Source organism: Podarcis bocagei (assembly GCF_964188305.1).
Source record: "Podarcis bocagei genome assembly, chromosome: 2".
In the NCBI taxonomy this organism is placed as follows: Eukaryota; Metazoa; Chordata; class Lepidosauria; order Squamata; family Lacertidae; genus Podarcis; species Podarcis bocagei.
The window spans coordinates 35,899,624-35,912,143 of record NC_138126.1 but is presented as its reverse complement, the minus strand read 5'-3'; the positions used below and the strand labels follow the sequence as shown (position 1 = coordinate 35,912,143).

At 41.9% G+C, this 12,520-nt stretch overlaps 1 protein-coding gene across 3 annotated transcripts in view; it reads left to right on the top strand.

Annotated features, from left to right (window-relative positions):
- The window catches only part of PDZRN3 (PDZ domain containing ring finger 3), a 184,693-nt gene that overhangs the window by 157,686 nt on the left and 14,487 nt on the right, over positions 1-12,520 (top strand). For all 3 annotated transcript variants that reach the window (XM_081184003.1, XM_081184002.1, XM_081184004.1), the window contains one exon: positions 1,990-2,077. In XM_081184003.1, coding sequence (XP_081040129.1) covers positions 1,990-2,077 — 88 coding nt within the window. The remainder of the gene's footprint in view (positions 1-1,989; positions 2,078-12,520) is intronic.

Below are 12,520 nucleotides of genomic sequence, written 5' to 3'. Positions count from 1 at the left end.
ATCTTTCTTTAAAATGTTGTCAAGGAATTTTTAAAATCAATTTTTAATTACTGTTAATGGGAGTCTGAAACTTCTATACTAGCAAGTTACACACACACACACACACACACACACACACACACACACACCCCTTTACTTATTTGCAAGTCCACCTACACAGATAGTACAAGAATCATTTTCTCCCACAACAAATGTGGAGTGCCATTTGTGATGGAACTCTTCCCATCTTGTTCACAGAAACTGGCAAGGACATTGCTGATAGGATGGTGCATGAGTGGTAAAAAGCAATGTCCACTTTTGTGCATGCACTGGCAATGAAATAAAAGAAGGACCTTCCAATGGAGCTTTGGATAGTGTTCTTGCTTCAACATGGTTTCAGCCTAAGAATGTGGCCACTCCCCCTTGGACTCCTTCCACAGTGCTGGGAAGTGGCTAATGGGAACTGTAGTCCAAAATATCTGTAGGGCACCAGGTTGGGGGAGGCTGATAGCAGAGTGAAGTGTCAGTAATTGTAGAGTACTGGGTAGCTTAGGCCCCCATCACGTGCAGAGACACTCCACTTCTGTACAGATCCCAACTGCTTGAGACTTCTGTGAATAAATCACCCATGCAGATAGAACAGTCACATGGGACCTTCAAATCTAGTCAGTACCCTCCCACAGCATGGGATCCCACTACATGGAAGGAGAGAGAGAGAGAGAGAGAGAGAGAGAGAGGAGTCCCAACTCTCCCATCAATGTATAAACAAGAGTCCTGGCTCCTTACGACATCGCACATCAAGATCTCGTGTTGGAGCCTCTCAATCTACTTGAGAAGATGGTCCTCAACATCTGGTATTCAGAAAGATAGAATCCTTGAACATAGAGACTCGTTTTCTTTTGTTATGGTGCCTAATGAATTTGCCTAGTTCTTTTTAACGTCATCTATAGCCGTCTCCATATCCCAACGAAGTGAATTCCAGATGTTAACTATATATTGCTTCTTTTCGACAACTGTGGACCTGTTGACAGTCAATTTCACTGAGTTATCATCCCAAGTTCCCATATTTTGAAAGCGGAATTAAAACCTGGTTGCCCACTTCCTCTGCATATAAATATATATCCATTTAGAAAAACAAAACCTTACATCATTATTAAAGACAAAACATTATTTTCACAATCAGAAATCAGGCAAATGAGCATGTGCTACAAAGCTGGGGGTTGGGAAGGTGATATATTTGTGCAATTTCTGTCAGAGATTAGGCACCGGGGGTCATGTTCTCATGCTATTATTGTGCAGTATCCATATTGCTTTTCTGAGGACAGCTTTTTTAAAAAAGAAAGAAAGAAAAAAGAATAATTATTAATTAAGTTACCATTCTTTTCTCACATGCTCACTGTGGTTCCCCTCCACCTCTGAGGCAGAGGGAATTGGAGGATGGATGTTGGCATATTTTCCTGTTCCTGAGGTGATAAGAGGGCGCGTGGAAAGGTGGTTGCTAGGAAACCAGCCTGTATGTTTCCCCCCTGAGTTTTCTCTGTGGAAGTAGTAGAAGTGTGGAGCCTGTGCTCAGGTGTAACATGGGAACCTATGACCACTACCCTGTATAATAAAATGTGTGTGCTAATGCTTATTCTGCCATCCCTCTTTTTCTGGCCCTCATTTTTTCCCCTTCATGGGTCCATCATGCCACCCCCAAGCCTTACCTCCACAGCATTTTTTGATACCATCACCTGTCTTTGACAAATGTTCCCCTCTGTCTCTCTAGTGGGCCACCTCTGCCTGGTTGGCCAATATGTTAAGGCAGCGAGACAGTTTTTTTAAAAAAATAAATATTTGTTTTCTCTGTTGTTTAATGAGCTTACGTCCTCAACACCATTGATCACCCGCAGCGCATCAGTCTTGATGTATGTGTGACATGTTAGTGATGATCTGCCATGAGGCTGGGGGAGGATTAATATGTTAATTAGAATAGGGAGTGATAACCTAAACTGTGCTTTATTTTCCCAGGCATTCATCAGGGCACGAATACTATGACCCAAATGATTATATGGGAGGCATTCATCAAGAAATGGACAGAGAGGAGCTAGAATTAGAGGTATGAGTAATAACTAGAAGCAACCATTCAACATACAAAATATTTTTATTATATTTTCATGTGCCAAGGACTTAGCAACTAGTGCTGCATTCAAATTATGAACTTATGCTACCAAAATATATTGGAAAATCTTTTTACTCTGCAATTCAGTGTACAGACGGCAGGAAATTAGTGCTTACTAATTTTAATATGTAGTTAATTATATGTTGTGTAATTAAAGGATTAGAGTTCATGTCCTCAGCTCATAATACAAGCAGCCATAGGTTTCTCCTTATCTGTTCTAGTTATACTATTCACCCGCTCACAATTTGGGGAGATAAGGTATTTTATTTATACACTTTTTACAGTTTTGCATACATGGATTTTCATGTGGGAACGCAGTATCAAAAGCGTAGTTTTATATCTGTGGTAGATTTCAAAGAGAAGCTTGCAGGGTTTTGTGTGTTTTTAATTCTTGTAGAAATGTTACATCTGAAAGAAGCATGTCTTGTCTCCATTTGTTTACAGCAAAGTGCTTCTTTCTCCTCCATGGCTTGTTATTGTTCTCTCAAAGTCCCCAGTCAAGATGCTTCCCCTGCTATCATAGACAACATAAATTCAAATTAGAAGTTTAGTAAAAAGTACAAAAGTAGAGCAATGAAATATATTTTTAAAAGGCAAATTACAGAAATATTATGTGTCTCATTTAGTTTGAGCAAAATCATGGGGCTGGATCCAGAGGTCACACTTTCGCCTCATGGAATTCAAGCTTTGACTAACTTGCTGCACGGATTTTAATGAAATTTAAGAATGACTAGCTTAATCTGTCTCCAGCTTCATGTTTTTGCTCAAACTGCCACCCACTAAAAGACCTCTAGCTCCCACCCTGTACATATACAGATAAACAAGGAAGGGGGAATGCAAAGTCGCTTGGGCTCATCATTCTAGAAGATAATGCTGAGGTAAATGCCGCTCCAAACCACTGTGAAAATCCCAAAGCAGGGGTCCAGATTAACTGCCCATTCCTGCTGAATTCTTATCTCCAGCAAACCCTTACACACAGAAGGTGGTTTTCTGAAAAGCAACAACTGCAACCCAAAAAAGTGTTTCCTTTGCCCTGCCCGCTACAGAACAGGGAACTCAACTCAGGCAGTCTGCTGCCATTGCTGAAATGGTATGGGCCTAGTAGGAGCTGGGCAACAAACTGTTGCTGCTATCACTGCTCATAGTGTCAGACAGGTTAAGCTGGCAGCTGTTTCCGCATGTGCTCTTGCCAGGCCAGTAACTATAGCATGTGTGACTCAAATCATTTCACGGCATTTTATAATTTTGACATTAAGAGAGCACTTAGATTGTTAAAATAATAAAGCTGTGTAACAGTACCAGCTAAACGTTTAGGAAATGCTTGCAGCTTAAATAGCCTTTCTCTGAAAGCCTTTAAGAATCGTTTCAAACCTGGGAGACTGAGATCAATGGGAAGGGTCAAAGTGTAACAAACACTCGGGCAGCTTCTAGCTGTATTGTTTGCTTATTGACAGATTTGTCTTAAACAGACTGCAGACGCACTTTTTCATTGACTCGAGTCAGAATGCTGAAAAGGATGTAAAATATCAAACCACACCACCTGGACTACTCTCTCCATAAAATACACTCTGAATTCCAGTCCATCATCTAGGCTTTTATGGCCATCCTAACTCACAATTAATGACTTAACAGATATAGTCAACAAGTCCCCTGTGTAAATGACTATAGTTCTTGCTAGAATTCAATGAAACGCAGTAGAATTGCCTAGCAATCTGTACAGGCTGATATTAGTCACAAGAATTGAGTATCTGCCAAGAACAGGCCATTGAAGGCCTTTAAGTTCAGTATCTGAAACTGGCACCTGGTGTTACAAGGAATGCAGCTCCCAGCATATTACACAGCCTCTCTTAAAGCCCAAACCAAAAAATAGTAAAAGAACACTGTCATGGCAGCATATCAACGGTTTTCTAAATTGCAACTCTTACTCTGAAGCTTTAATTGGGCCCATACCTTATGTATCCATGTTGGTACATATATGAGCCATAAAGCCGTTTAAAAATGATCAAGGCAAGAAATAAACAACATTGCCTCTACATACTTTCTAAAGCAGTCACCACAAATACAAGTAGATTTCCATGTTGTTTCAACATACAGGGTAGGGTTGTTAAAGGGTTCACTTACAGACAGTTTAGTAATCTCCTAATAGATACCATGATAACAAAAAGTAGTTAAAGTGACTGATTCTTCTAAGAGGTAGGATACCATTAAGTGCATTACTGCAAATGAACCTTAAAACATGTACCTTGTCTAGAGCATGTGTCTAGAGCACCAAACACACACAAAAATGTGAGAGCAGTAAAGGTACAGGTCAATCCATCCTTACCAGCCTGATTTTGGGAATGATTTCTCAAATTTAGCTGAATTCAGTGGGATTTATTTGCAAAAGGTGTGCACCTGATTGTGGTTTAGCTTCATTTCAAGAAGAGTGGTGACTGGTAAGCTTTTTCAGATAGCTCAGTTGGTAGAGCGTGAAACTCTTCATCTCAGAGTTTGAGTCCCACGTTGGGCAAAATAATCCTGCATCCAAGTCTATGAGTCTATGTAAAATGCTCAACAAAACTGGACATAGCTGACTTTCTGGGATCCTGGTTTTTACAGTTAAATCTCTGCTGACTGTAGGGAAGCCCATTGGACACAGATTTGATGTTTGTCTTTAGGATTTGCTTTCTGACAAAATTGAGAGAAGCATCCAAGCTCCTTATCTTATAGCCCCACTCACTCCAGAGAATTTTATTTCCAATACAAGTACGTATTTTGAAAAGACTGGCTCCGTGTTTCTAAAGTTTTAACCTGCCCCTATAACAGAAGATTGTCTGCAACACGATATAATAATCTGTTGGGTACAAATTTCCGTTTGCGTATACAGAGGCTAATTTACTATTATCTTTTATTTTGAACCCATAGTGTTATGAATGGCCACAGGCATATAATATCATAGCACATTATGGTATTCTTGCCTCACTGTAAATGGCACTTATATTTCAGCATTCAGGTTGTTTAGCTTTCTTTATCTGCCACCAGTTGGCATAGGGCCTGAATAATTTTATGTAATTGTCTTGCATCCATTTCAGTTTCAGAGATCTCATATCTGCACATGCTTTGGTTTTATCGGAGCTCTATATTAGAAAAGGGTAATCTACATCTCAAAAAGTTATGCTAATGCTTACTCATGACACTTATAATATGTATCCTCTTTAGATCATTCCTGACTTCTAAGACAATTAGGGTACAATCATCCTTCACAGTGGCTGCACATCCTCAGTGGGCCTACAACGGATCTCTGTGCATATTCTAAATTATAATTGCATAATGCACAACATTACTCTGGCGCTGTTGGTTGCTGCTGTCACATGTATTGATGTGAAGAGATGTTCAGGATCCAGATGTGAGACATCTAACTATATCTGCAGTGACCGTTCACTCAAGTCCTATTTGTGCTCCTGTAAGAAGCCCACTTCTACTTGTGGCCTTTGCGCCGGTTACTGTTTGTTCAAGTAGAAGTTATTATAGTAGTCTTGGTCCGTAATACATGGAAAATCTGCACACCATACCATGTTAACCAAAATACATTATTACTTTTTGAGAAGCAAGTAGAGGTCTGTGAATTATTCTGTGTAATGGGAATGAACACCCTAGTACTTGTAGGGTGTGCTGTTGTTTTTTGCTTAAGCAAAGTACTCTGTTCGAAAAAGTACTCTGAAAATTAAAAATGTTCTTTGCTTTGATGCTTTTAAAATTTATAGAGTTGATGTCCATAAAATCTTTTGAAGCTTTATGATTACATAAAAACTTTATTGAGGCATAGGCAGCTAGGAAACAGCTGTTCTTCTTTCTGTGTACACAAAATTACCATATCTAGGGTAGCATCAAATCCCAGTTATTTCTACTTCTAACCAGGGCTGGGGGGATAGAACCCAAGGGTAAGTCTACATCTAATTACTCATAAAAATTCAGGTACCAAACACCTGCTCTGAGGCTATTCTGAAGGGAATTTTTTACAAAGACCATTTGCCTGAGCACGGTTTCCTCAGATGTGTGTGTATATTTCAGATATTTCTCAAGTGGCTTTCCCGCATACAATATATCCCAAACAGGAGATGTGGAATGAAGCGTTCTGGCTTTGAAGCATATTGAAAAGCTCAAGCTCTCTGTTGAAATACTAGAGAATGAAAAGCAAAAGCATGAAATATTAAAGCTTCTTTGAAACATAAAACATAAAGCATCTTTGAAACATAAAACTTGATCTCAGTCCTAAAACAAATTTCTTGATTGATCCACATGATTATGATTAGATTCAGATTGTGTTTATTGTATACTGACGTTGCTCAGAATTCAAAAAATCAGTGCAGGATTGAATTCGGTTGTTAAAATCAGTGCAATCCATTTCAGTTATGCAAACCTAAATTTACGGTATGCACTTGAGCCCCTCTCACAAATAATGGCAGTCTGGAGGCACCCAGTGTGTTGGTAGAGTGTGGGGCTCTCTTTGGGTGAAAGACAATGGGGGAGAGTGGGCTATTCCTTTTTTATATATAAATAATTTTTATTAACCGGCCAATCAAATCAAATTAAATCACATCACATAAGTTCCGAATTACAAAGCCGAATTTTAAATTTTGTTGGGGGGACCCATATTTCAAGATGCGAAGGGGGATTCTGATCATCTTCTTGCTACTGCATTAATGTCCAAATCAGACCAAATCAGTCCAAACAAAGTTCATAATTCTATCCAGTCTTATCTTGCTGTTTCCACATCACATCTTGTTCATATATTTTCTCTTTTTTCTTTATGATCTCTTCTGATAGTCTCCTTAAGCCGATAAACACCAAAATTCCTGTGTGAATTTTTCCGTTCTTCCAATCCTCAAATCGAGATGGTTTTCATATATCATCACCTTCATAGATAACATCACTCTTTCCATCATTATCTCGCAAAACTGTCGCTCTTGAGTCCCTCTGAGGAGTTTCACCCACAGTATAAAAGCAGCTCTATTTCTCTATTTCTCCTCCCAGACTCAAAACCTCCGACAGAACTTCCCAATATGGCGACGGCAATTTTAACTGCGTCATTCCAGAGCTCTTGTACATTCCACGCTCTTCTTAAAACATGCTTTGGTTCGAAAGTTTATCTCCACAGTCTTAAATCCACAGCTTAAGTCCTTAAAATGACATTTATGACTCGTGAGGGGAGGGAATTCTGGTTTAATCACATAAGGAAAGAAAGGAAAGTTTTTCCCCCTCCCCCATCAGTCATTTGCCATACCGTATCTTGGCGTATCTTCTCATGATTTATTCTTGTCTTGTTTTATCAGAGATCTCTTCTGTTAGCAGTCTTTTACTCCCCCTTCTTTGTTGAAATATGTGCAATTAGCTTCATCCAAATTGTTTCTTTTGAAGTTCTTGCAGCTAGTGGCGCGGATCAGGGACGGCGTCCAGGAGTGCCGGAATCCCACAGGAGGGCTTTGTGCCTAGTGCCCCCACCCCCACAAATTCGGGGGTGGTGTAGGGCACAGCAGGCAAGGGCAGTCCCCACACCACCATCCTGGGGGGGGGGGGTAAGGAGGCTAATTACCCCCATCATAGCCTCCAAATTACCTCGTGTGGGTCGGAGAGATGTTATTGTCAGCCATCTTCCGATGCGCCCCCTGGTGGCCCCCGAGAGTGGGCTATTCCAGGATTAAGAGGAGTGGGACTATTGGTAAGGCCACTTGCTTAGTCTTCACCCAGGTATTTTGGTAAATCAGACTTTTTTTTTCATTTCATGTTCATTTAATTCTGCTCCAAATTCAAAAGTTATCAATTTTTCCTTAAGAAAAAAAAAAAAGCCCAAACTTTACAGATATCAGACACAAAAGCCTCTGCTGGACCTATTTGTCTGCTCTGCAGGGGCTGTTATGTCTGCAAATTTCATCTATTCTGTCAAAAGTAAAAAAGTTATAGCCACTTTTTACAGTTTCCCTGTAGTGAATGGGGGACAAAAGAAGTTGACTGGTGGGTGTTGAGCTGAATCATGGAGCCCCAAGGGCTGCTTTGCCTCACGCTCACAATTCCTTGCTTTCATGGGAGTTCCAGACTTAAAGCTCCCCCATTCACTTATAAACATAGAATTGCAGAGATGGAAGGGACCCTGAGGGTCATCTAGCCAGACCTCCTTCAATTCAGGAGTTCAGCGGAGGGAGTACCTATGAATACACAGAATACATGAATTCTCCATTGTACTGTGCACAAGGAGTTATTCTGCAGAGTCATGTTGGTGCCACAGCCCTTGCCTAAAGTAACTTGAAAATAGCTTTTTGAAGCAGGACTTCTGCTCCTTAAAATATGTCCTTGCATATTGTGAAAGCAAAGTGAGAAACTGACTGTGCCACGTGGCTTCTATGGCATCCAGAGTGGCTTGCAACAATATCATATACATATACAGTGGTACCTCTGGTTAAGAACTTAATTCGTTCCGGTAGTCTGTTCTTAATCTGAAACCATTCTTAACCTGAGGTACCACTTTAGCTAATGGGGCCTCCCACTGCCACCGCGCCGCTGGCTCACGATTTCTGTTCTCATCCTGAGGTAAAGTTCTTAACCCGAGGTACTACTTCTGGGTTAGCGGAGTCTGTAACCCGAGGTGTTTGTAACCTGAGGTACCACTGTATTAGAGGAATCACTGACTTACAGGACATTTAGAGGGCAAGATTTAATGAAACCCAGAAGTGCCAACTCCTGACTTTGCCCCACCATTTATGTAATTCTTTAATTGCATTTATATTAGGGTTGCCTAATTCTTTAATTGCATTTATATTAGGGTTGCCATATTTCAAAATGTAAAAACCTGCTGAGGAGGGATTTGAACCCTGCTCTCCTAGTCTGATACTCTGTGGCCAAATCATCCCCATCCCCCCCCCCCGTCTTCTACAAGCAAAAGCTAAAGAGCCCCTGCCTCCCTCCCTCCAAGTAATGTTAGCTGCTTATTTAGAAGGGGTAAAATATTTATCCTGTCCATGCTGCAGACAAGATGGTGAGTGGTGCCATTTACCAGGCACATATCGCACCCATGGTCAGGGATCTGTAATTTGTTTTTGTTTTGTTTTTTAAAGGAAAAGGCAGTAACTTTCCTAAACATAAATTAGAGCCAGAGTTTACTGACTTCATTTCCATTTGCTTGATGAAACCTAAAGTACTGACCCCAGCAACTGTACTTGGCTGACATTATCTAATCTTCCTTATTGATCAGCTTCAATCCTCTTTTCTTAAAAAAATAATAATGGCAGGGCCTTAGAAATATGGAAAACTTCTGCCATTATACTGATGCGTTCAACCTTTCTGTAACAAAAGAAAGCACGACGAGAGAGTGTGGAGCCATTCACAATAGTGCCTATTGATTGAAAATCATTTAAATACCATCTGAAATGCCACTGACATTTACTGCTCTGTTTTTTTCAAAACAAATTACACATGTTGACAAGTAAATAACAAGAGATTGCTTATCGTGGCAGCTGTCATCTAGACATGCCAATAAATTATTCATATTGGTGAGTTTTATTGTCTTCCCCCAGTGAATGGCACCGCGGGTTGAAATTGAGAGATGCTCAGAGGCAAGACTATTATGTTATTAGGACTTTTAATGCATTAATACCAGGAGGAAGAAGCCAGCAATCTCTCTTTCAATCGGAACACAGGGTGTGTTTTATCCCCTTGCCTCACAAACGTGGGAATTTTTAAATGGCTTCCAAGCTCATTATTACAGCACTGTCTGTGTACTGCCAGCTTAGTCAAATGCTTAAAGCAGTTCTAAGCAGTGAGTAACCAAATTCTTGGGGTGCTAGGTATCCTGCAAAGTATTAAGTTGTCATTTTAGTCTAGTTTATCCAGAGATCCAAAGGACTATGTAAAAAAAAGGTTGGTTGTTAAATGTCGCAAATTAGTAATATTGTTTTGGAAACCGTGATTTCCCTTTCAATTTCCTTATTCCGAATCCCCTCATTTGGGGGAAGTTCCGGCTTTTGAAGTCAAATGTGACTGTGCAGTTGCCCACTTACATATATGTTGAATTTGATAGTGCTGTGGCCATTGTCCCCAGTTCTTTAAGCAACGCATCTCACACCAAGTTCCGTTTAAAATCAAGGCTGGAATCCTAGCCATGTTTACTCAGGCTGTTGATGATTTGGGGAGGTGGGGAAGGGTTAGAGGGATTTTTAGGGGATAGGCATTGCTCACCCCACTTAACTATTTGCGTGATACAAGCAGCATGGGAGTTAGCAGGTTTGAAACTGTAGTGCCCACTTGGAGAGGGAGATTGCAGCATTTGCTTTTCAAAGATGAGGGATGAAATGCAAATTTCATATGATATGATGGGTGATACTTTTGAAGCAGACAGTCGTATCTTAGTTCGCAAACACCTTGCGGGTCTAATGTTTTGGCTCCTGAACACTGCAAACCCAGAAGCGAATGTTTGCAAACATTCTTTGGAACCCGAACGCCTTCCATGGCTTATTGAGTACAGGAAGCTCCTGCCACTAATCAGAAGTTGTGCCTTGGTTTCCGAACGTTTTCGGGAGTCGAACGGACTTCCGGAATGGATTCCGTTCGAGAACCAAAGTACGACTGTATTTGCATTTGATTGTAGAGGTTTGGAAAACTCTTCATAGTAGATTTAAACCACCCACCCCCAAAAAAGTATATAAAAGAGCATCCTGAGGTCTACCAAAGTACTAAACCAGTCTTCCCCAACTTGATCCTCTCCAGATGTTTTAGACTACAATTCCCATCATCCCTGACCTATAGGTCATGCTGGCAGGGGCTAATGAGAATTACAGTTCATATGGAGGGTACTAGGAAAACAACAGGCATGTCAGAATTCAGCTCATCAGTATTTGGATGGCACAATACTCATTATCTGCATTGGGTGTAGAATTTCACCCCTCTGTGCTGAATTTTGACAATACAAAGGTATGACATTTAAATGGCAAAGCACGTTCAAGCTGTAGAAAGCCATTAAGCCATTTTTTATGATACTGCTGACTTTGTTACTTATGTAATTCATGAGACTAAAATTTAAGGTTGTATCCAATATTAATCCTACTTAAAGTAGACCTCCTGGAATTAATAATTGTAAATTAGTAATTCAGTTGATACGATGAATTTTGTTTGATAACACCTGTCAGGGGTTTAGGAGCAGAGGCAAGGGCAAGGGAGGAAACAGAGAGCGAAGGGGAGGAGGCAGAAGAAAAGATGAGTGATGACGATGACCCGAGATCTCCGAGTCTTTCCAGTGAATCAGAGGATTCACAGAAAGGAGCACCAGTGGCCAGGGCAAGGGGGGAGTCTAGGGGGGCACCCCAGGAAGATAGAGCCAGAGGGGACTCAGAGGAGAGCAGTTGGAAATCGGGACCAGCGTCACCGCCAGGGAGCAGGGAAGAGGAAGGGAGCCAGGGGGCAAGCGCTGGCAGCTCACCACAGGAGGGAGGGCATGAGTCAGGAGTGGCCACACCTCCATCGGGGAGCGAAGAAACGGTTAAGCGGAAAGTGGAAGGTTGGGCGCGCGCGCCAAGTTCAAATGCAGAGGAAGGCGGCGCAGTAAGCAGCCCGGAAAGGGAGCCAGGTCCTAAAGCCCGGCGCAAGGAGGCAGGAGGGTCCGGGTCAGCGTCAGAAGAATCCCGGAAGGAAGAAACCCCGGGGGGCAGAGGGACCCAGAGGAGAATAGTCAGGCGGAAAAGGTGGAGCAGGGCTAGGATATTAAGTTGGTGCACAAGGGGCGGAGACTCAGACGGAGCTTCGCCGATCTAGCTACTAGACGTAGAACTGCACGCAGCAGCTTGAGAATGGAAACTGTAACTCAATAAAGACTTTCACTTAATGATCGCTGGCTAGCGTGATCCTCTGTGAGCTAGGATCTTCGAGCAGCTCTGACAGTAAGCTCCGTCTCACAAGTGTGGGCATCTACAGCCTCGAGGAGGGGAGAGAAGCAGGTGCCTACCAGCGAGCTCACGAACGGCAGCCGACATGACGGCTGAGCAGCAGATAGCGGAACTCAGAGAAGCAGTGTCACAACTGAATGCAGCAGCTCTCGCATCCCGGAAGAGAGAGGAGGAGGCAGCTGCCGCCTGCAGGGATCTCCAAGTCAGGTTAGACGTCCTTACAAAGCAGACACCCAGACAGGAGGGAATTGGGTTGGCGAGACGAACAGGCGGTCTGGTCTCTCACTTCGATGGGAACCTGCAACAGTATCCCAACTTTAGAGCAGATGTACTGTGCGCACTGCAACTGCTGAATAAAGACTTTAGAGATGAGCAAGAGAAGGTGGGATTCATCATGTCCCATTTGCATGGGGATGCTAAAGCATGGCTGCGCAATCTATGGAGAGATAAGGATCCGGCGCTCCGAGATGCG